The sequence below is a fragment of the Arvicola amphibius genome, chromosome 18, assembly GCF_903992535.2.
Source record: "Arvicola amphibius chromosome 18, mArvAmp1.2, whole genome shotgun sequence".
Lineage (NCBI taxonomy): Eukaryota > Metazoa > Chordata > Mammalia > Rodentia > Cricetidae > Arvicola > Arvicola amphibius.
Window position 1 is genome coordinate 7,150,740 of NC_052064.1, and position 25,719 is coordinate 7,176,458.

The 25,719-nt window shown below is 38.8% G+C and overlaps 1 protein-coding gene across 6 annotated transcripts in view; it reads right to left on the minus strand.

The window, feature by feature from the left end:
• The window catches only part of Srpk2 (SRSF protein kinase 2), a 189,376-nt gene that overhangs the window by 92,535 nt on the left and 71,122 nt on the right, over positions 1–25,719 (minus strand). The window contains exon 1 of one of the 6 annotated variants that reach the window (XM_038315215.2): positions 20,683–20,905. The exons of the other annotated variants lie outside the window; for them this stretch is intronic. Coding sequence (XP_038171143.1) covers positions 20,683–20,720 — 38 coding nt within the window. The 5' untranslated portion in view covers positions 20,721–20,905. Of the gene's footprint in view, positions 1–20,682; positions 20,906–25,719 lie in introns of those variants that run through there. 6 annotated transcript variants of the gene reach the window in all.

The window sequence follows — 25,719 nt, forward strand, 5'->3', positions numbered from 1 at the left end:
ATAAAAATAAAGTATTAAAAACTTCTTTAAAAAAGGCACTGAGTTCAGTATCACCTTCTGCCATGATCTGCCTATAAAATAAGCCAAGGGGGCTGGAGAGATGGCTCAGAGGAACACTGGCTGCTCTTCCAGAGGTCCTGAGTTCAATTCCCAGCAACCACATGGTGGCTCACAACCATCTGTAATGAGGTCTGGTGCCCTCTTCTGGCATGCAGGCAGACATGGAAGGAATGTTGTATACATATAATAAACAAATCTTAAAAAAAAATAAGCCAAGGATGAGGTCAAGTTCTGCACATTTCTTAATCACTGTGTCATTTGGTTCTAAACTACTGATAGCATTTCTAGATCTGTTCTACTTTACCCACAAAATGAAAATGATCTCAATTATGTGGATATGCATCCCCACTTCCTCTGCCTATCTTAAGAGAAGAGGCTAGAAATTACTGGTAAGGATAGATAAACCCCACAGTAAGTAATAAAATAAAATAGCCATTACTGAGTTATACTGCACATACAAGGACCAGTGTACTGGTATGCATGCCCCGGGCTAGCCCACAGCAGCAGCGGCAGGAGGCTGAGCTGTGAGGTCCATCTCCAGTCCTCAGACAGGACCTCGGGCTTAGCAACAGCTACAGGCTGAATATGAAAGCAGCAAACTATGAAAAACTGCTACAGCTTGCCAAGCAGCACTCCAAATATAAATCTACTTCACAACACTATTTATTCTGGTAGAAGGTAGGTATGACTCAAAAACATGAGAATCTTTATATCCTAATCTTAATTTCCTAAATCTACCTAATGGCATTTGCAATTGAAGAGACAAAAAGAACTCCAAAAGTGGCAACTCTAAAGTTAAAATCCTAAAGAAATTTGAAAAACAACTTTGAATAATGGTAAATTCAGGACTACAAGCAAGTTGAGGATGTTAATAACATAAATTTGAAGAAATGTTTAAATTCAGCTATAAAGATTCTTTTATGTCCAAATTAGCAAACATCTGTGATTCAGTAAAGGAACTGACAGAAACAGAGTTTTGCCAGTATGATGCAGACAACTCTACCTAGTATTCTGACTCCTGACCTTGTCACCATGACAGGGAAAGACCACCAAGCAGAGGCAACTACAACTCACCATGCTATAATTTAGTATGGCTCAGGGTTCACAGGAAATTCAATATTAAGTAAGTAGATCTAAAAGGGGAAAAACCAGAATGAAGCCACTTAGAACAAACATGCTGGAAGGAGCACTGGCCCACATCCAGGCAATTTGATCAGAATAATTTCCCAAGCACACCTTCCAGCAAAAATAGAATGAGAGACAGAGAAAGGGAAGGAAAGAGAGGGAGGGAGGGAGGGAGAGAGAGAGGAAGGGAGAGGGAGGGAGGGAGGCAGGGAAGCAGGCAGGAAGGCAGGAAGGAAAGAAGGAAGGAATGAAGGCAGGCAGGCAAAAAACAAACAAAAACACCCCAAGGAGCAATGAGAGTTAAGTCTCCAAAATGCCTGAGCACTGGGATGCTGAGCAAAACCACTTATGGAAACAAAGTAGTTCAGAAGACACTAAAATATTAACCAACACCTTCAGCCATACAAATAGCATCAGCATTTGTTTTCTTTGTGAATGCTTCCTTATGAATTAGGAAAGAAACTTTTAAAAAGTCTTTATTCAAATATACATTTGTGTTCACTAGACTGTCCAGAGATGAGCTAGGTACCAGTGACACAAAGGTCAGACAGAGTTCAAGCTCTCGCTGACTAACGGAGTAATAGGCCAAGGCTTCTCAAGACAGAAGCAGAAAGGGTATACTGAGAAACAGGATGCTCTGTGATGGGAGGGTATTATACTCACAGGAAGCATACGTTACAGGAAAGGGGAGGCAGAACATGTAAGGAATTCAGGTGAGAGGGAAGGCACACAGCAGAAGACTCCAACAGGTTAGAGATCATCAGGCAAGTAAGTGCAGCATTGCAGCATCTGTGCGCGGCACCAGGAAACACTGAACAGAAGTGGACAGCACAGTGAAAGAAAAACAAAAACAAAACAAGTAAGATGGCCAGAGGTGGCAGCTCACACCTTTAATCCAAGCACTGGAAAGCAAAGACAGGAGGATTTCTGTGAGTTCAAGGCCAGCCTGATTTACCTAATGAATTCCACTTGTTTCAAACAAACAAACATATTTAAAGAAATTAAAAGAGGTGAAGAGGTAACTCTAAGACTTCTAAGTCTAGACATAGTTTTTAAAACTAAAAGGAGATGTGTCAGAGTTTGCCAAAGCAGGGGTCATACAAAGGTCATCCCAAGGTGGGAGGAGGGGCACTGATAAAGAGGTGGCAAAAGCAAGTAACAGTCAAGATGCCTTGCAGGAATGTGTGAGGGGCCCCAGCAGCCAGGGCCACAAAGAGTGTGAATGATACACATGATATACCAGCAAATCCCCTTCCTACTTACTAGGCAAAGATGAGAGAACTTTCTTCTATCCTTCAATAGACCCCAGGAATGTTCCTGCTGCCTTCTATTTTCTCTGAAAGATATTTACAATGTCTATGTAAACCCACAGAGACAAGATACATCAAGCAGTCATTTTCAGTCACCTCAGAGATACTAAGAGTAGCTATAAATCAGCCCTGTCCCTCCTCCTGCAACAGTTTACAAGATAGAAAAATGAGTACAGTACACACCAGCCACTAGAGAAAGGAGGGATTACTGAGTTGTAGTTTAGCCCCATTTTAAATCTGAGATCTCAAAAGACATTAGTAGTCTGAAGAGAAGCTAGATATAGATAGACATCTATAGTTCATATGGAGATCAGCAGACATGAATATAGAAACCACCAGTGTGCAGATGGTATTTAATAGCACTAAAACAGATGAGGTCATCTGCAGGGCGAGTACAGACAAGGAGAGCAATATACAAACTGAGAGGCATTATGTTTTAATTTTCTGTTGTTGAGAAAAGACACCATGACCAAGGCAACTTATAAAAGACAGCACTTAATTTGAGGACTCACAGTTCCAGAGGATTAAGAGTCTGCGGTCATAAGGGCAAAAAGCATGGCAGCAGGCAGGCATAGCACTGGAGTAATAGCTGAGAGCTTACATTTGATCATTTGATCCATAAGAATAGGCAGAGATACAACTAACTAGGAATGGTATGGGCTTTTGCAAAACCAAAGTACACTCTTAGTGACACACCTCCTCCAACAAGGGCACCCTTCCTCGTTCTTCCTTAGTGACACACCTCCTCCAACAAGGGCACCCTTCCTCGTTCTTCCTAACTGGGAACCACGTTTCAGCAGCCAGGAATCAAGTACAGGAATCTGTGGAGATGGAGGTGGTGGTGGTGGTGATGGTAGCAGTGGGGTCTCCTCATCCAAATTACCACACATTGCTTTAATTTCTATGTTCTTTAATTGGCAAATGGGGATATATGAATGTGTGTATATGTGTATTTGCACCATACCATGTGAAGGTCAGAGGACAAATTTGTGGGTCTCTCATTCCACCTTTCTAGTAGGTTGCAAGGATTAAACTCAAGTTGCCAGATTCGTGTGACTCAAAGGCAGAAACCTCTATTAAAGGATAAATATACATAATATATTTGAGGTATTCTGAGTACTGAAAAAATCAACTAACTATATATATATATATATATATATATATATATATATATATATATATCTTACCAATTTCAATATAGATTTCCAATTAGTGGCAACAATATTTCATTTGCCCAATCTGTCAAGAAAACCAGGGTTTCACTTGCATTTCCAGACTAAGGTATCAGGGTCTTTTATGTGGATAATTTATACTCAGGCACCTTCAAGAATCAAATGGGCGAGAAGATATAAACAGAAAAAACAGGGTCTGGGATGTCTTGGCATGTATGTACACTCAATTTCAGTATTTTATAGGGGGAAATACAGGACTCTGCTACATGAATGAAGTAGAAATGAAGATCCACAGATCCAGATCTAATACTGTCTGAACACACTTTTCAAATACAAATTGATCAATAATCTGAAACCCCAAATCTAAAATTTCCAAAATCTGAAATTTAAAATACTTTATTTAAAATGCTAAATTAGAAAATTTCACACCATGAAATTGTTTCATGCACAAAATTACAACAAAATTAAGTTACTTTTATACAGCATACATGAAGCAAAAATGAACTTTATATTTGGGCCCCATGCCGAAACTATTTGTGTATATGCAAATATTCCAAGCCTGAAAAACATCTGGTTATAAGATTGCATATAAAGAATATTCAAATTGAAGATAATGTTGCTGGTGTTGGAAGTCCTTCTGTATATGTATTGCAAAGCTGCTTTGGCCTAGACAGGGCAGGATAGAGTAGAGCGGGAATTCCAAGCAGATAGGGGAGGAAAGAAGGCAGAGTCCTTGTAGATGCCATGTAGCCTCTAAAGGAGACAGGTGCCTGGGTACCTTACCAGTAAACCACGAGCCTCGTGGTAGAATATAAAATAACAGAAATGGATTAATTAAGATATAAGAGTTAGTAAATAAGAAGCCTAAGCTAATAGGCCAAGAGTGTTTTAACTAATACAGTCTCTGTGTGATTTTTTCAGGCCTGGGGGTCCGGGAAATCAATGAGCAGCCTCCATCTACAGTTCCCAACAATTTCTCCTGTGGTCAATTGTTTTGCTCTATCAACAATGTTTTTCTCTACAGACAAAATGTTAAGTAATTTTGTGTTGCAAAATACGGTTGGGATTTTTGGTATCTGTGTGTAATATACATTTATTTTTATGTAAGAGCAAATGAACAGGTGGGGCCATGTAACAATGTGTGCCTAGAAGTCAGTGTCCAGCTTTGGGTGTGAGTTTCTCCTTCCACTCTCTTCAAGGCACAGCCTCTCTGTTGTCTACTACTGCATACCAGGTTAGCTGCCCTGTGAGCCAAAGAGTGCCCTGCCTCTGCTTCCAATCCATGGAGGGAAGGATAGACGGGTCATATATACACTCAAAGTTTAGTCCCACATTTGTATAGCAAGAGCTTCACCCCGAGATACCTCACCAGCCCACATTACAGACTTTGCTATTAGTTCTTAAAGAACACAAGGTTGGAAAATATGTTGATAACAGAGTATTTTGATGTTTAAGGACCCTTGAAGACATTCAAAATAATAATTCATATGCACTCAGCGCTATTCAACATGTACCATGTTCTTGAGAGATTATGGATGATTAAAACTAAATAAAAAAAGATTTGTGGAGAATGTGAGCTGCCAGAATAAGCCAGACCAAGGCTGGTGATACACACCTGTAACCCTAGCACTCACACAGCTAAAAGCAGGAGGAATTACCTTCAAAAGAGGTACATAACTAGCCAAGACTTCCTGCATCAACAGAAAAAATGAAGTGTTCCTGTATTTATGGAGGATCCCAAGCCATTCACTACAAGACATTTCCACACAGGTCTTACATATTACATACAAGCTTTTAAGACACTGAATCAATGAGAAATTTCAAGCTCAAAACTATAAAAAGGAGTCAGATGAGATGGTGCAGTTCTGTAATCCAGAGAACTCAAAAGGCAGAGGCAGAAGACCCAAAGCTGAAAGTCAGCCTGATTTAAAGCAAGACCCTATCATTCATATATATATAAACTATATATATATATATAAAATATATATATACACACACACATATACACATATATATATTTTTTAAAAAAAAAACAGTAAAAATAAATTATAGCCAGCTTGGATCACACAGTAAATCCCAGGACAACTAGAGCTACACGGTGAGACCTTGTCTCACCCTTCTAACACACCCCCAAAAAAATCATGTCATGGAGAGAGATAACGGCCACACAGAGGTGAGGTGCCAGGTATTCAGGAGACTAAGTAGGAACACTTCAGCATTGGCAGCACAATGAGATCCTATCTCTTTTTGTTTTTATGTTAATTTGTACCAGATACATTGGCACCCACCATTAGTCCCAGTCCTCAGGACACAAAGGCAGGCAGATCTCTGCAAGTTCCAGACCAGCCTGATCAATACAAGGAGTTACAGGCCAGCCAGGTCTATACAGGGAGTTGCAGGACAGCCAGAGCTACTCTGGAGGTTTGAACAGGTATGGCCCCCACTGTGTCTGAATGTTTTTCCCACTGGGAGACACACTATTAAGAGGTGTGGCTTTGTGGAATAGGTGTGGCCTGGTTGGATGAAGTGTGTCACTGTGAAAGTGGACTCTGACGTTTGATAAGCTCAGGTATGGCCAGATGTACACACACTCTTTCTGCTGCCTACAGATCAAAATACAGAACTCCCAGCTCCTTCTCCAACCCCATGTCTGCCTGCACACAGCCACATCCCACTATGATGATAATGGACTAAACCTCTCCAACTGTACCACAAATAAATAAAATGCTGATTTGCTAGTAGCCAGGCAGAACTATAGGCGGGGCAACAAGAACAAGAGAATTCTGGGAAGAGGAAAGGCGCACTCTGCAGTCGTCATCCAGACACAGAGAAAGCAGGATGAGGATGCCTTGCTGATAAAAGGCAGCAGCCACGTGGCTAACACAGACAAGAATTGTGGGCTAATTTAAGATGTAAAAGTTAATAAGACTCCAGAGATAATAGGCCAACCAGTTTATAATTAATGTAGACCTCTGTGTGTTTCTTTGGAACAGCTGAGGGACTGGGCAGGACAGAAACTTCTGCCAACACAGTGGTGCTGAGGGAACTTCAGGAGCCTAGCTAAAGCAGCTTTAGAATAAAAGAATTTGACTATGTTGCCTACAGATTGTTCTTGTATTATTTTGGTGAAGAATGAGGCTGCTTTTTACCCTTATCTGAAGAGTCTGCCTGAGGTTAAAATGAAGAGATTTGAATTAACTCCATTGGCAGAGGAAATCTCAAAACAGACTAGTATAGACTCTGTTATGTGGTTATTAATGGTAACTCTAATGAAGATTTATAATGAAAAGGAACAAGCTGAGAAAGTAAAAATAAAAAATGTACAACTTGAGGAGAAAAGGAGCATCAGGAAATGGGATGGAGTTAAGTCCTATATTAAAAGAGATAACCAGTTTAAGAAATGGAATAGCCGGGCGGTGGTGGCGCACGCCTTTAATCCCAGCACTCGGGAGGCAGAGGCAGGCGGATCTCTGAGTTCGAGGCCAGCCTGGTCTACAAGAGCTAGTTCCAGGACGGGCTCTAGAAACTACAGGGAAACCCTGTCTCGAAAAACCAAAAAAAAAAAAAAAAGAAAAAGAAAAAGAAAAAAGAAAAGAAATGGAATAGAGTGGTGTGACCTCATGACAAGATCCCACACCGTTAAGTTTCCAAATTGTAAAAAAGAATTAAAGAAAAGCTTAGAGCCAGGTGTAGTAGCGCATGCCTTTAACACCAGCACCAGGAAGGCAGAGTCACGTGAATCCATGAGTTTGAGGGCAGCCTGTTCTACATATCCATTTTCAGGACAGAAAAGCTTAGGCAATGAAGGTAACAAATGAAAAGCTGGTGAAGACATAATTGAACAAGGTGGTCATGTTACAGCCCAAGCAAGCAGTAGAACTTCAGCCATATCGTTCTGGCTTTAGAGCCAAAGACAGTAGAAAGGGATTATGGGATCTTCCATAGAAGAAAAGGGATTACGGAATTTTCCAGTGTGACTAAAGGAAAGCCATTGAGGCCAGGCACATGACAGGGGTATCCCCAGATGGTACATTGCATTAAACTGTGAATGTGAAGCCTTGGAGACCCCAAGATTTTGGATCTGCCAGAGTTGTGGGATACCTGCCAAGGAGAACTGCTAACATGGAATGCTCCAAGCGTGAGAAAGAAGTGTGTCGGAGTCAACAATGCTGAACAGAGTTGGAAATCTGAAGAGCACCTTGATATTAGAAATGGAGAGGCAGACTTTGGAGTTTGCCCAGATGGTTTTCAGTCTTGCATTGATCCAATATTTCCTCATTATTCTCTCTTTCCTCTACTTTGGAATAGTAATGGATATCCTGTGCCATTTTATATTGGAAAGTATGTGATCTGCATTTTATTTTAATTTTACAGAGGATTACAGTTAAGAAATTGCATGAATTTCAGAAGAGACTTTGAACTTTAGACTTTTAAATAAGTTTGAGATTGTTACAGACTATGGGACTTTTGAAGTTGGATTGAATGCATTTTTTGCATTATGATACAGCAACAAGCCTATATAGGCCTGAGAGTGGAATGCGATGAGGAATGGCACTATAAGGAGGTATGGCTTTTTTGGAGGAAGTGTGTCATGATTGGGGTGGACTTTTAGGTATCATTTATGCTCAGTGTGGCACGGGCTTGCTTCTGCTCCCCGTGGATCAAGATGTAAAACTCTCAGCTCCTCCTCTAGGACCATGTCTGTCTACACACCATCATGTCCTGCCATGACGATAATGGCCTAAATCTCTGCAACTGTAAGTCAGTCAGTCCCAATTAAATGTTTTCCTTTATAAGAGCTGCTTCATAAGGTCATACCATACATGCTATGGTCATGATGTCTATTCACAGCAATAGAAACCCTACATAAAGCTACATAGTAAAAGTAACTCAAAACTAACTGCAAATAAATAAATAAAAATTAATTTTCTGATTTTTTTTAAAAATTAAGAGCACAGTAAGCAGGTAGAGTGGGAGGTAAAGGAGGAACTGGGAAGAGTGAGGAAAGCATTTATATGATCTCAAAATACGGCATTCCCAAAAAATTAATAAATATTATTTTAAAATATTAATTTGCCAAACTGTCATAAAAATTATTGATGCACAGATCTAAAGTTTTTTCTATAAACCAATATGCTATGAACACCTTTCCTGAAAAATCAGGAAGCCTTTAATGCCCTCTATATAATTTGTGGCTGTCCTTAATGTCTCAAGTATGAGAAACAAGTAAATTCTACCACTATGAAAATTAGCTTCATCTTTGTCACTAGCTATTAAATCTTGTGCAGAAACTCTGGTTAAGGTAGATGATAACTTTGCTTTTCTTTCAAAGAAAGTTGGACAGCCAGGCAGTCTCAAAAAACCAAAAGTTATTCAGGGGATTTTTTTGCAAAGAGAATGAAATAAGGAAGAAAAGTTCATTTCCAGCAAATACAATTACTACATTTGCATGCCTTGCAATGAATACCTGTACCTACTATGAAAGAGAAGTAAGCTGTTCAGTGTGATACCACAGCAAGAAACACAGCAACAGGTTGTCCTTAAACTACAAAAACCCAACCCACGGGAGTGTCACGTGTGACAAACCTTGTTCACTTTATCATAAAACATTTCTTAGGGAAGTTTTCCACTTAAGAAAAATGGCAGACCTTTTTAATTTCTACTGGAAAAAGTTGGATTAAACAAAAAGTTACTTTCATCAAACTAGATTTAATCCTATCACACTTCCCTTTCACCAAATGAAAATAGCTACCCTCACAATTTTAAAGCTTCCTTATCCTCAAGCACTAATTAGCCTCCAGGCTAATTATTATTCTGCCCCAGGAAACACATGTTCTTTCAAGGTCCAAGAAATAACATATTAAACAGGGAGTTTAGCCAGCTAAGCCATGAGCCAGCCCCAAGGAATATTTTCACATCCTCTGGTAAATTTTATACAAAAGCTAGTGAGTGAGGGGGACAAGAACTAAAAATCTGTCCAAGTTTTAATTTTTTAAAGCGCTAGCTAAAACTGTATAGCAAGAATAAATTGAAGTTAAATTCTCTTCAGTGTATATTTAGGGGGTGAGTGAATAGGCAGATGGGTAATGTTTGGATACTATAAACTAATAATCTACTTAATCTTCATTTATCAATTTTACAGTTCTGTATCATTTTAGGAAGAGGAGCTACATTCTGATGAGTAAGATGTGGGAGGTTAACCTTCTCACTAAAAGAAGAGAAATTTAGCATCTCCTAAGAAATCCCAAAAAGGATTTTATCAAAAAAAAATTACTACTCTACCTTATAATAAGGAGATAAACTTTTACCCACACAGTTTAATACTACTGGACATAAGAGCAAATGAGTTAGACAATGGATAGGGTGAAACTTATGAAAGCCAGCCCATCAAGGGAACAGCCAGTGTTCATGACTGAAACTATGAAAGCCAGCCCATCAAGGGAACAGCCAGTGTTCATGACTGAGAAGACAAGGGGGAAAGCAGCTGTGCTGGTGTGTATGTGTAACCACAAAAGTTTTCTTGATGCTGAAAAGGGAGGATCATGAGGTAGCTTGGGCTATAACAGAAAAGAGAGGGCCAGCCTGGGATACATAAAGAGAAGAAGTGGGGAGTATGTACAGGAGAGAAGGGGAAAAAAAGGAAAGAAAAGGAGAAGGGAGCAAGAGACCTCATACAAGCTAACCATCTGTATTGAATGTCTGACCATCTGTCTGAAATGAAAAGTTTGAATATAACTTCTTGAAATGCTTTAAAAAAATTAAGATTCATTAGTGCAAACAGAATACACAATTTTTCCCTCATTGATTAATTATTCCAGTTGGCAGCTAGCAGCTAGTCAAGAGCACCCTAAGGACACCTTAGGTATTTCATAAATCTATGACTGAATATAAGAATCTACAAGTCTTTTACTAAAATCAGTTATACTGACTTCACTTTAATTCATGTACAGAGAACCTTTACTAGAGCAAAAGCCACAAGACAGAGACTGATAAGTCTGAACAACTTAGTGTATTCATTAACATCAGCTATACAACACTCAAAACCAAACTGTTCTTGAAATCTCAAATGTGGGTAAGGACCCTTGTGTGCATTGGCAGACAATGTAAAGTGCATTCTTCTGAGGACAATTTAGTGTTCTTCAGCAAAAAACTTACAAACTTGCATTGCAATAATTTCACTTCTAAAACCAAGACTCAATAAACAAAGTGAATGAATATCCTCTTAAACAGATATAGTTTAACACCACCTTTTAAAAATCCCTACATGGGGATGGAGAGATAGCTCAGTGATTAATTAAGGGCATTTTCTGCTCTTCTAGAGGACCCTTTTGTTCACAACTGCCTGTAAATTCAGCTCTGGGGGCTCCTACATCCTCTCTGGACACTGCAGGTATCCACATTCACATGAGAGATACACAAACACAAAATTTTAAATATTTTTTAAATTATTTTATTTTTAAATTGCAAGTGTGTGTGTGTGTGTGTGTGTGTGTGTGTGTGTGTGTGTGTAAAATTACACTACAAAGACTAGGCCATTGAATATTCTTTAAGAACATAAGAAAAAACACACAAGGATAGGAAGTAAACTGCAATATTGTGTTTTGGTTTTGGCAATGGTGCAACCGCTATAAAGTACAAGCTTGTAAGCTCTATTTGACAGGAAAGCCTCAGTATCTTAGAATATAGCTCTCAGCAGTGCTCACCAGGGTCAGAATGCCTGAAATGTTACAATCTGGAAATCTAGCCTTGGAATGAATATAGTTTAGCCTGGAGCTGGGGCTCATGTCATTAAACCCAGTACTTGGGAGGCAGAGGCAGGTGACTCTATTATAAGTTCGAGGCCAGTCTGCAGAACAATTCCAGGACAACTTGAGCTACACAGAAGAACCATATCTCAAAATTAAAAAAGACAGAAAAAAAAAAGAAAACAACTTTAATTGTATGCCTTCTACCTGTTGATGTGATGCTAAGTGCTGGTAATTAGAAAATCCCTGTCAGTGGGTCTGCACAGGTGGGTCAGTATGCTACGGCACAGAGAAGGGGTTTCCTGTGATCTGCATCTGAGTATCAGATATTCTCCTTCTAGAGAGATCTGACATAAGGACCCAAAAACTAGAAAAAATAAAAGGGTGGAAGAACTAGCAAACCCTGGTTTGTATTCCCACACAGTCAGCGACTCGTATGCTGTGCAGCTATCTGCGCCCTCCTGTCAATCATACCTCTCATCGTTTAGAGTACTATGTCCAGAAATGTAATTTTTAGGGCTGGAGGGATGGTTTAGCAGTTAAGAGGACTGGCTGCTTTTCAGGAGGACCCAGGTTCAATTCCCAGCACCCATTTGACAGCTCACAACCATCTGTAAATCCAGGACCAGGGGATTCTACACTCACTTCTGAACTTTGTTGACTGCACACATACAGATAGATATGTAGGCAAAACACCTACATACATAAAGATAATAAAAAATGTTAAGAAAATGCCTTTTGAAACAGAAATGCAATTACTACTTACATGCAGTACTTTTAAGCAGTGCCGAGGTCCACCCACTGCGGCATCATCCATGAAACAGTGCTCAGCGCTGTATGCCCAAGAAATGAACCAAGCTACAAGCACAAGCACTCACCAATATTATCTTCTGTAGAAATATTGTACATCAATTATCTGTAGAAAATCTATGATTTTGTGCTGTCTTTGGGGTGTGCAGATTTAAAAATCACAGAGTGAATGGTTCATAGCAACTGCTGATAAATGCTGCATAGACAGAAAATAATCTATAAAAATCAGTCATGATTTTTTTTCAGCCCCATGATATATAAAGGATTCTTCTGCATCAGGAATCTGAACTACAGTCATTAAAAGCAGTTATTTTTGTCACTGTCATTGTCATTACAATAGCTGCTGAGCACAGTCTGTTCAGAACCATTCCTGGTAAACTCATAATTTACCAATTAAGAGAAGAGTCACACTGGACACAGTGTCACAGCCTGTAATCCCAGCAATCAGGAAACTGAGACAAGAGGATCTCAAGTTCCAGGACAATCTTGGTTACTTAGAAGGACCTCAGTTACAAAGACAAAAATGAACCAGCCAGCAAGGTGCCTCACTCAGTAGGTGAAGTACTTGCTGTAGAAGCCTCACAACCTGTTTGATCTCAGAATATGCAAAATGATGGGAGAAGAGAACAGACTGCACCAAGCGGTCTTCTGACCACTATATGTTCATCACAACACATACGTGCCACATACCCACAATATGCACAATATTTTTTGTTTGTTTTATTTTGCTTTTTCAAGACAGGGTTTCTCTGTGTAACAGCCCTGGTTGTCCTGGAACTAACTCTTGTAGACCAGGCTGGCCTACAGAGATCCACCTGTCTCTGCCTCCCATGTGCTAGGATTAAAGGTGTGAGCCACCACCATCTGGCTAGATATACAAAGAGAAGCTTCCAAGACAAGAGGAAATCATTACTAGGACATGGTAACAAATAATACTGAAGCACATACTTAGGATTCTGCTTCTTTTACAAGCTTCTTACATTCAGAGAATCCTACACAAGTCTCACTTATGACACTTGCCAATTGAAATTCACTGTAAACAGAGGCTATGGCTCAGGTTCCAGTCTCTCATGTAGGAACATCTGGACTAAACCCAGGACACTGCTTCTTAAGGTGAGCGATACTGTTTCCCCATCTCAGGTAGAAACAGAAAAATTCTTTTGAAAGAATAGGTTTTAGGATTCATTAAATTTGTTATATTGCCTGTGCTTAACTACAACTAAATGTAACAGAAAGGCATGATACTTTAACTATTAGTATAGTGTGAAATATGTGACCAAAAAGCAACAAATGACATACAAAACACTAACACTAGTAGAAAATGTATGGTTTGATGTTGCGTTTTGTTGTTGCTGTAATGAAACGGAAAGCATTCAGATTTAATTTCTATTTTACATTAAAATAAATGTAAAAATTGTAACTATAAACTACATGATACAAAAGAACTAAGACTCTTGATAGCTTACATGAGTAAATTTGTCATGACTATAATTTAACCTATGCCTGTGACAAAGAACGGACTATTACCTGTATCAAAAGCCTTCACACAAAGTTATTTTCTGCACATAAAATCGTAAGATAAGTCTAAAAACATGGGTACTCAGCAGACCAGACCCCGTATTACCTTTATCCTAAGAACCATGGGAATACAGGTGAAGGGTTTTTACAGTGAATGGCCTTCCCAACAGATTGTGTTTAAAATGGTTTACATAGGCTATGATGTGAGCAACAATTCTAACATCAGAAAAAATCAAAGATTAAATGGATAACAAATATAATAATAGTGTAGGAAATAAAGCACATAGTTATCAACAGAAGGGCAGCTCAGATAAATGCTATTTTTAACCAAAAATTAAATGGCAAGATTGTACTTTTCTGCTAGCTCAAGAAATTTTCAAGAGCAAGTGCAACTTAAAAACAGTTTATAAGTTATGAAAATGCCACAAGATAGATTTATTTCATCAGTTCCTAAAGTAGGCTCTTCCTTGTACAGTTTATACGAAGGCTTCTAAGAGGATTTACCTGAATAATTATTTTGCTATTGAAACCGAATCAAAAAACTAATGTTAACATGCATGGTCTCTAGATCTGTTAAAAGATGATAATCAGTCGGGCGGCAGTGTCACACGCCTTTAATCCCAGCACTCGGGAGGCAGAGGCAGGCGGATCTCTGTGAATTCAAGGCCAGCCTGGTCTACAAGAGCTAGTTCTGGGACAGGCACCAAAGCTACAGAGAAACCCTGTCTCGAAAAACCAAAAAAGAAAAAGAACATGATAATCAGTGGGAATGGTTCCCTATGACTCTAAGTTCTAATGTTCATCTCCTTATAACATGTTCTAAAAAACAGTCCCTATCTCTTTATAAACCTAGACTCAACAGAAATGCATAAACAGACTCATTTATCAAAAGACATGCATACAAGCCAGGCGGTGGTGGCGCACGCCTTTAATCCCAACACTCGGGAGGCAGAGGCAGGCGGATCTCTGTGAGTTCGAGGCCAGCCTGGTCTACAAGAGCTAGTTCCAGGACAGGCTCCAAAGCCACAGAGAAACCCTGTCTCGAAAAACCAAAAAAAAAAAAAAAAAAAAAAAAAAAAAAAAAAAGACATGCATACAAATGCTCAAAGCAGCACTACACCTAAGCCCACAGCCACAAACAACACTCATCAACAGGTGAAATGGATACAAGGAGACCAAAGCTATAAACTCTGAAGAGCAGTGACCACACACATGAAGCACATGGGCAGCACTGGGAGAGACAAAGGGAAGGCATGTGTCTTCTCTCATATCACTTTAGTTCTGGGGCCTAAGCCAGGGAAACCAGTCAAGCTAAACATGTTTAAACATAAAACCCCCGAAGTACACTTTCACCCATATCTTCCTTTTCACCTACTACACCGTACTCAAGGATTCTAGAAGGGAGGACCATTACCCAGTCCATCTTCCTGCTTTTTAGCTCTTTAGGACATTGAAGCACAAAATCGGGTGCATGTGCAAGAGATCTCTGCATCCTTAGTTCACAGGTGCCATATGTCTCTCAGTGTTTTCAGGAGAAAGTCCTGTATCCCTTCGAAAGTATCCTTTCAAGCTCTACTCAGAGTTATCTGCCCAAACAAAACTCACTGCTTTCAAACTCTGAGAGGAGGCTCTCACTCATGCTCCATTGCTTCTTCATTCAGAGACTTCTCTCACACTCAAAATGCAACCAGAAAGGGGCAAACCATACGATCTAGTGGAGTTTATGCCAAAAATCTCAAAGAATATTGTACTCCATCATATAAATGTGAAACATTTTCCAAGCATCCAATTTAGCTTCCTGTAACCAAGCATGGAGTTTTAAAATGTTCGAAAGGTTTCTATTTACACAATATTCAAAACAGAAACTGAATAGCCATATGCAAAAAAGAAATTAAAACATCACTATCAATCTTTACCTCAATATTAAAACCCAAAATGGATCTGTAGAGCAAACATTAGGAGAATAATTTCTAGTTGCACATGGTGGCACAAGTCTTTAAACCCAGCACTTGTGGACAGATCTTTAAGTTTGAGGTCAGCCTGGTCTACAAACTGGAGTTTCAGGACAGCCTGGGCTACACAGAGAAACACAGTCTCAAAGCTGCCCCCCCCCAAAAAAGGGGATGGTGATTAAGGAAGAAGAGGGGGGAACTTCCAAAAAAATACATCCGGCAGAAAATTTAAATGGCCTAGGCTTGGCAAATATTTCTTATGTGTCACACACACACACACACACACACACACACACACACACACACACAAAACATAAACTAAACTTAAAAAAAACAACAACAAAACCCTACAAACAAACCTTAAAAAAAAATCCACAAAACTATATTTCTTATGATTTGCAAAATTCCAATATCTTCAATAAAAATACTAATAAATACTGAATATAAACAAAATAAGCATTTAGCCACCACTTCGACTCCTTCTACCATTCAGGGAAAAAAATCTATCCTGTAAACGGGGACATTAAGAAAGCAGTGGCAGGGTGGGGACTGGCAAAGGGAAGAGTAGAGCCAACAATGAATGCACAGCCTAGTATGTGTGCCGGGAAGGGACAGAAGCGAGGAGACAGAGATGCTTTGGCTGTCTATCCATCTGTACTACTCAGACCTCACCAAGCAGGCTGGAGTAAATGAAGAGCACCTTGTTCTGGGACCACTGTTACCATCAAATTCCTCCTTTCTCACTACTCTTCAAGGTTTCTGTTTGCTCCAAAATAAGAAAGGAAAGTAAAAGACACACAGGAACAAACACAACTGGTGCACATAAAAGCTCTTATCCGGGGCAGGGACGTATTTATCATCCCTATTTCTTCTCACCAATGCTGTTCATTCAGCACTGGTCAAACACAGGCCGCAGCATTACGTCTATGATTTCCTGCTGCTCGTTTCGTCCTTCATTGGAAAGGCAGCAAGCAACTTATGGATTCAATATTTGCTGTCTGTGATGCTATAAGGGCTCCCTTTATGACAATAAAAATGTCACAAATATAAGTACAGAAAGCTTGTCCTTTAGATTCTTTCCCCCTGAGAAAACACAAATCCTAATTAGAGCACTGAATTACTAGTCTTTAAGTGACCTTCTCGCTTATTCTGCACTCTTTCTCCCCCTTGTCCCTATTAAGAAGTTAGTAGTATCTGGTTCCAGGAGTGGTAAAGCCAGAACAAAGCAAAAGGGGTGGAGGTAATGGGTGAAAACTTAACTGTTGCCACTAACAATTCCGTTTACTTTATTACACTAGACGGGAGTGGACAAGAGCGTAAACTGTGTCTAGGCACCAGTGCTACCATGTTAACAAATCAGTATGTTCATTCATTCAACAAGCACTCAATTAAAAAAGGAAGCATTTGTGGTGGGATTATTCCTGGAACCTCCAGAAGGCAGTCTCTTGCAGCAGATGTCTCCTCTTAACTGGCCACAACACACACCAGTTGTTTTGTTAATTTGTCATTCATTCAATAATATCAAATAATAATATCAAATATCAATAATATTAAAGGATTTTAATCTTTAGAAAGGTACGTTAAAATTTCTTCTGGGGGGTGAAGTGGTAAAAAAATGCTATCCATTCTAAACACAACATGAAAAACTATACTCTAGTTGTGTGTAGCTGCATTCGCTTTGGTTTGGGAGTGGCCTTCCTAAATGGAGCACATGTACTGCATGTCTCCTCACCAAATACATCTTTGAGTCTCCATTATTTCATCTGAGCTAAAAGCATAACTTTAAAATTAACTTCAAGAACTACTATGATCCATTCATACATTGCATCATCTAAACACATTTCATTTTGGACCAATTTCATTTTTCAATGAAGGTGTCTTCTCAAAAGTCTACAAAATTAAGCTAAGTTGGTTTTTTTTTATCATACTTTTCCCATTTTAGAAAAGTATATGAACAAAATAAATGCAGTAAATACTAGTTTCAACAAGATGAGTGGATTAAAAGTGTAAAGGGAAAGGATTGCTAACAACACCCAGCACAGATTCCATACCTACCACACTCTGTCTCTACAAGAGCTCTCAGAAGATCCACCAAACTGCGGGCACAGAGGTGAGTACAGGAATAATACCTTGTGGTGCACACAGCTCAACAGTTTCTCCCTCTTTGGAAAAGAAACCAGATGTCTCTGCCTCACCTACTGATAGGCATCTGGAATCTTGGCCCTATGAAAATCTCAAAAATCACTAACATTTAAGCTACTACATATAAAATCGTTAATCATTTCTTTTCATCATTAAAAAGACAAAATCTTTTTAAAAGATAAAATATTTTTAAGATATAATAACTAGGCCGGGCGGTGGTGGCGCACGCCTTTAATCCCAGCACTCGGGAGGCAGAGGCAGGCGGATCTCTGTGAGTTCGAGGCCAGCCTGGTCTACAAGAGCTAGTTCCAGGACAGGCTCTAAAAAAGCTGCAGAGAAACCCTGTCTCGAAAAACAAAACAAAACAAAAAAAAAAAGATATAATAACTAATGAAGCCAGGCGGTAATCCCAGCACTCAGGAGTCAGAGGCAGGCGGATCTCTGTGAGTTCAAGGCCAGCCTGGTCTAAAAGAGCTAGTTCCAGGACAGGCTCTAAAACTACAGAGAAACTCTGTATCAAAAAAACAAAAAAAAAAAAAAAAAAGATATAATAACTAATGAACAATGAATTGAAAACTGTGGTAAATATTCTAAGATATTACATCCTGGGCAAAACACTGGTATTAGATAATGAACTTTTTACACTTGAGATTTATCTTTTACAGATTCCCTAAATTAACAGTTCTCAACCTGGTGGGTCATGATACCTTGGCAGGGGGTCAAATGTCTCTTTTACTGCATCACCAGGGACCATCAGGAATCACAGATATTCAGATTATGATTCATAACAGTAGCAAAATTAGAGTTATAAAGTAGGAATGAAAATAATTTATGGTTGGGGTCACTACAACATAAGGAACTGCATTATGAAGCTTGAGAATCACTGCTCTAAAAAAATTAAAAGGTCAAATGATAAGGCTTTTAATGAAATGGAGAAAAAGGGGTATTTTAATATACTTATATTAATTAAAAATTTTTGTGCTTACAAAGTATTGTTTCTCACCACCTTAGCGAGACTATCACAACTGCCCAGTAGAACTCTATGCATCTACTAAAACCATAATCACCAAGGCAAGCTCCAGTAAACCATGCCAAAACATCCTCACAGCAGCTGGCTTCTAACTCTCTTTTCTTTCAAATAACCACAAGAGCCTAAGTAAATAAAATCATGAAAATATTTTAGAGTGTTTTCCCAAATACAATGAGTTTTAGTCAGAAAAGAATTCACTCGATTCTAACTTCTTTTTCAGAAATATTCATCCACAGTGTTCATTTCGCAATTTATCAATAAAGGATTCATGCTACCGCAAAAGTCTGCAGGATTATTGCTGTCATCTCATTAAGTACACTCTAGTACAAAACTCTAAACCGGTGCTTGGCCTGCTCGCTGCTTACACCCTTCCTACCCTCTGCTGTTCCATCACCACCATTTTACTGGCAGAACATCCACAAGGCTGAAGATTGTTTTGCAGTTCAACAAACAAAATGATTGTGATCAGGTGGCTAGCCACAAACCAGAAGTTAGAAAGGTAAAAAATAAATGATAGATAGAGATAGATAGATAGATAGATAGATAGATAGATAGATAGATAGATAGATAGATAGATAGATAGAGATAGACAGAAAGACAGATAGATAAACACAAACCTTCATAGTTATTTTTTATTTTCAAACTCTACAGACAGTAGCTACATCTTCATTTGTAACCAAAGTTGCAAGCAGGAGCTTATTTACCTATTTCTAGTAAGTCAATATAATCTCGTCATCAGATCATGCCCTGAAACTCATACATATTTTCCCATGAAGGATCAGCTAGTTCTTGTTTTAACAATATTTTTCCTCTATCATTTCCTTACCACCAAGTAATTTTCCATATTATTTTCCTAAATTTTCAATCTATGAACAAAGACAGCCCTGAAAATTAGCCCTAGAAAAGATGAATCAACATGCTTAAATACAATTATCGACATTAAGTACAAACTGTTAAGAAAAGCAAAAGAAAAGGTAACCGTCAACTTTTTGCCTAAGAACCTCAATTCAAAACATTTTGGATACATATTTAATATACACAATTTTGATAAACAGAAGTGAACACAGAATCTACTTATCAAAATAGGGAACTTGGATCTCATTTTTACAGTAAATAAAAGTATCTTCATTTTGCTTATAAGGGAAAATAGTACTCTTCATAAAATATCTGCTTACAGGTATAATCATATGAATGACAGATAAAATAATTGCTTTAAAAATACTTCTGAGTCATTTTGTCCTTACCTGCAGGCATGAACCATTACTGCATGCAGTGACTGTTCCATTGCCTAGCAGAGACTTGAAGAAACATCACATCTCTTTTAGAGAATGTGACTAATCTGTGGGTTTGCAATTCCTAAGCTATGTACAAATGGCACTCCCTTTGTACATTAAAAAAATACTTATTACAAGAAAGAACTATGTTTAAGCTAGATATTATAAATATCCTTGGAAATTCTATGTAGCAGCAACCTCAAAAAAATAAGAACAGAAATCCCATAATAGTTCCTTTAAAAAGCACAAGATTTCCTTGGTTAAATTTTTTTCAGTTTTCAGCAGCTGTCACACATGAACCAGCGGTCTGCTGTGTTATGGTGTGCATGCTGCAGCTGATTAAGCTGACTGTTTTTCTTTTAAAAAAAAAAATCAATTACCCTTCGCAAAGCAGAACAGCTTGCCCAAACACATCTTCAATACAGCACAATGCCAGCATGCAGTACAACATTATACAGCAAACTTGACAAGGAAAAGAATATGTCCTATTTGTTTCTTAGCAATGCTACACCATTAATTGTTCATGCAAGAGATGTAGCTGTACCTTTCTGAAGAGGACGACTTCTCAGAGTTAACTGACATCAGCAGCTCAATCTTCTGCTTGATTTCTGGAAAAATCAGAAAATATTCACAACCAAGATTGCCTGCCCTCGCTTATAAGCCTTATATCAAGAGATTTTTCTTCTCTAATCCCTTTTGTTCAGAATGAGGCCACAAGATTCACAGTACTTCTGTTAGGAGTCGGATTCAATGGTGCTATAAAGGGAAAAGGCTCCAGAGGCATCAGGCCTTGCTAAACTATGCACATGACTGTTTATGAAAGCAGGAAGTACCATTTCTTTTAAGCAGAGGGGTGTCCTTTTTTTTCCCCAAGGCAGAACTACCCGAGCTCTATAAAAAGGTTTCAATTTGAACAAATTAGAATACAAACAAGAAACGCTAATATCTAAACTCAATATACTAAATAATTTAAGAAGCCTAAATTACAACGTTTCAGTCTGCAATGAACAGATCTGCAACCCCTGCCTGCTTCTATTTGATTAGCCCTGAAAAATATGGCTCAGTGAATCATTTTTGTCACTTAAGAATGAAATATTAAACCAAAACCCCAATTCAATGATTAAAATATGCTTAATCTTTGTTACAATTTCCTGATTGTCTTTAATTAAAGATATATTTAATATCTAGTCCCTAATGCCTTTAAAAAGAGTCTTCTTTTTTTACACCTTAGTTCTCCCCTCCTCCTTCACAGTATACAAGTGAACAGCAACCCCAGGTACCGAGCAGAGATGATACTCTTGTCCTTTCAGGAAAGGACTGGCAACGCTGCCTACATCAGGCTCAATTTAACTGAGAAGATGGTTGCTAGAACCAAGTTAGTCAGAAAAAGGACTTAAAGGGAAGATGAAAAGAACAGAGCAAAGGTAAAGACCCAGGAAAAATACACAACACTTGACCAAACACACTGTCAAGTAGCCAAGGCTCACAATTTCAAGTGAGTAAAACCTAGTATTATTATTTCATATAAAAAGCTGTTTTTCCTATTCCTGAGAAGTATTTTCAACTGTATTTTTTAAATTACAGGATACTTTTATTTAAAAAAAGGAGTTCACATAAAAATAAAACTATCGGGGTTCGGGTTTTAACTCAGTGGTGGAAACTATCCTAACAAGTGCAAGGATCTGGGCTGGGTCCTCAGTTCTGAAAAACAACAATAGATAAATAAAACTATAAGGTCTCAGGAACTGTGTGTGTGTGTGTGTGTGTGTGTGTGTGTGTGTGTGTGTGTCTCCTCAAGGTAAAACAATGTTTTCAAATGCTGATTACGCTAATAAAATTAAAATAATGAAAAATGTAAAGAAAAAACTAGCTGCATAAATGCAACAGTAGGAAAATTCTTTCCAAGTGTTAAGGGGTTTCCCTAATTTAAGCCTATATTCTCATCCCACAGGCACTATAAAATTAACTAAACTGGCATAATAATAAAACGTACTTTGAGAATTCTGAGGTAGTTTACAGAGCCCAGTACAAGGGGCCACACTGAAATTGTTAACACCCCCCCATTTCAAAAGGAGAAATGGCTCTGCCTGGGACTTCTTCATTTTCAGTAACCATGGGACCTCAGCAAACTGCCTGCACTGTCTAAAGCCTCTCTCTCATCTATAAAACAGGGATAAATATTTCAACTTGGTAGGCCACTATGGAGAATTATTAAATAACCCATGCAAAGTCCAACAAAGTGTGCTTGGCCTGTCCCTGCATGCTGCTAAGGCCTGCCTAGCAAAGCACAGCACTCTCTCACTCCTGGAGTTAATGAGGCACAGGCCTGTCTTTCTTGACATTTCCATAGTTTGAAATTCACTTTCTTCTTCCTTTTATTATTAACTTCAACATGTTTTTGTTGTTGCAGTCAGTATGTTATTGTATGAAGAGGCTAACCGTACTCTACCTCAGACTCCCTACATGTTTTTGAACAGATATTTCATAGTGAAATATCTTGAACCACAGTCACTTTAACAATATTTTGTTGCAAAAAGTATTTTATTTTTGAACTTATTTTAGTTTGTCTGTATAAAAAAATCTTCAAGGTAAAACTTAACTATTGTTAACTGTGGGGATAAAAACCACTCTATCAATACAAGAAACAGTTTCCCATATCCGTTTCACCTTTCCACCAAATCATGAGATTTGTTTAGTTCCAGAAAAAACAAAGTTTCATTGATGATTATAAACTCTACATTAGTGTCATAACTTGTGAGGCCCTACATGCCTTTCCACCTACACCATTACCTATTTATCCCTACTGAATCTGTTACCATCACTGGGTCTGGTTAGCTATTAGGAATTTCCAAAACAACTGGGCAGTGGTGGCATACACATTTAATTCCAGAACTTGGGAGGCAGAGGCAGGTGGAGTTCTGAGTTCAAGGCCAACCTGGTCTACAGAGTGAGTTCCAGGACAGCCAGGGCTACACAGAGAAGCACTGTCTCAAAACAAACAAACAAACAAATTAACATTTAGAAATCCAATGCGGGTTTACAGATACCTTTTAAGACACTATCCCCTACACTATCTCCAACAATTTAAAAAATACTTTTTTCACCACCATTCCTGAATTCTCATATATTTGCAACCTTGCGAATACCTATTACTTCAACCATTACTCTCCATTTGTATTTCTATACCATCTTTTTAAGGCTCATCAACCTGGGGTGACTCAATAGATAAGGCACCTGCTATTATTGAAGCAGACTACCTGAATTCAAACCTCAGGACCCATATATTGGAAGGAGAGAACCAATTCCTCGCAGCTGTTCTAACTTCCAAATATATACCATGGCTCACACAGAACACCCTCAATGCAAAATGGAGACATAAAAACATAATTATAAAAATTAAAAAATAAAAGTCCTTCAGGTTTCATCTGCATTACCTCTGTCATCTGTGTAACACACTGCTATACTCAGAATGCTCAATGGTATTACAGTTAGCTCCTTACATCTCCAAGCCTTTAATTCATCCTTTGGCATGGTCCCATGATCCTATTTCTATTCACAGCTTAAAAGTATGCTTCTTCAGGAGGATCTCTGTGAGTTTGAGACCAGCCTAATACACAGAGCAAGTTCCAAGACAGTCTCCAAAGTTACAGAGAAATCCTATCTCAAAAAAGAAAGAAAGAGAGAGAGGGAGGGAGGGAGGGAGGGAGGGAGGGAGGGAGGGAGGGAGGGAGGGAGGGAGGGAGGGAAGAAAATATGCTTCTTTTCCTCACATAAAATTATAGGAGGATATAAGTTTTATTGTCTCATTCTCCAGAGTAGTTGGGTCTACAGATATATATGATCAAGCATAGACATTGTTTGTTCTTTTTCCTTCTTTTTTTTTGGGGGGGGGGGGGAATTGATTATTGTTGTTGTTGTTTGGGGTTTTCTTTTTTTTTTTTTTTTTTTTTTGGAGACAGGGTTTCTCTGTATAGCCCTGGCTGTCCTGAACCTCACTCTGTATACAGACCAGGCTGGCCTAGAGCTCAGAGATCCTGCATCTGCCTCCCCTGTGCTGGAATAAAAGGTGTGCTCCACTACTACCCTCAGCTGTTTATTAATGCTTTTACTGGTGTAATTCTCTGGAACTCTAAACCATCACAGGTTATCCTCCTCCACCTAATTCTCACACACTGGTGACACCTACAGAACCCTCCACATCCACTAACAGGTCTGTAGCCCAATTCTCAACAACTCTAAAGGCATTAATGATGCTGTACATGATTTACCAGTCTGGTATATTTTGTGCAACCCAAATCCCTAATCTCCCCTAATACTTTCCATTAAATAGTCACTGAGTGTGTACAGTATCTAAAACTGAACTCATCAACTACTTGGCCTCATGTCTACTTTATTTCAGCCTTCAGTATGTCATCTACCACTAAGCATGCCCTTTACAGTCTAACTGTGAACAGCACAATTGCTCTTCCAAGCCAATAATTTCTTGAGGACTCCCAGATGCATGCCACATTCTCGCTTTTATAGATGCTATCCTCTGGAAGTACTAAGCTCTATTCTATGTGGTACCCCAAACATGCTATGCTTTCTCACACCACAACCACTATACAGTTTTCTTTCCTGGACACCATAAGATCCTTCTCAACCATATAACTAACTTTTTCATAAATTCATGCAGAGCCAGCCATATAATATTAGACTAATTGAATGATACTTTCATAAACCAACTGAGCTAGTCAGCTTATTGCACACATAGCTGAACAGCATCAATTTATAATGAGAATCTAAAGGAAGAAGAGTGGTCCAAGTTGATGATACTCCACTTTTTCCAAAAGACTGTTTCTTGGTTCCAACAAATAAATTATCACAGACTCAAGCAACCTTTGGTCTTCATTTTAAACAAAGAAAAAAAAAAAGGTGTATGTGCCCATGGTGGCTAGAGGTGTCGGAACTCCTTGGCAGTTGTGAGCGAACCAACATGGTGCTGGGAACTGAAGTCAGGTCCTCTACAAGAGCAGTATGTGGGTGGTCTCAACTGCTTAGCCATCTCTCCAACTCCTCAGCCTTCTCATATACTGGCTTTTTAAATGTAGGTTTATCATGCCTTATATGAATTGAAATTATACCACTACTAATTAGCCTTCTTGATTAAAATAAGGTGGACACCATATTCTTCTTCTTACACTTCTAATGTATACCTTGTAAACCAAATCAAAGAAACACACTGGGCTGTCAGAATGGCTTAGATGCTGTGCAAGCCTGAGAACCCAAAATAAACGTGGAAGAGAACTAATTTCACAAAGTTGTCTTCTGATCTTCACATGCATACCATGGCATGCACAATCCAAATCCAACACATACACATTATACAACACACACATAAAGAAGAGAAAAGCTGGGTGACGACAGCGCACACCTTTAATCCCAGCATTTGGGAGGCAGAGCAGGTGGATCTCTGTGACTTGGAAGCCAGCCTGGTCCACAAAGCTAGTTCCAGGGGAGCCAAGACTATACTGAGAAACCCTGTATCAAAAACAACAAAACAAAAGTAACTAAAGCTTTCTCTACTTAGTTTTTTGAGACT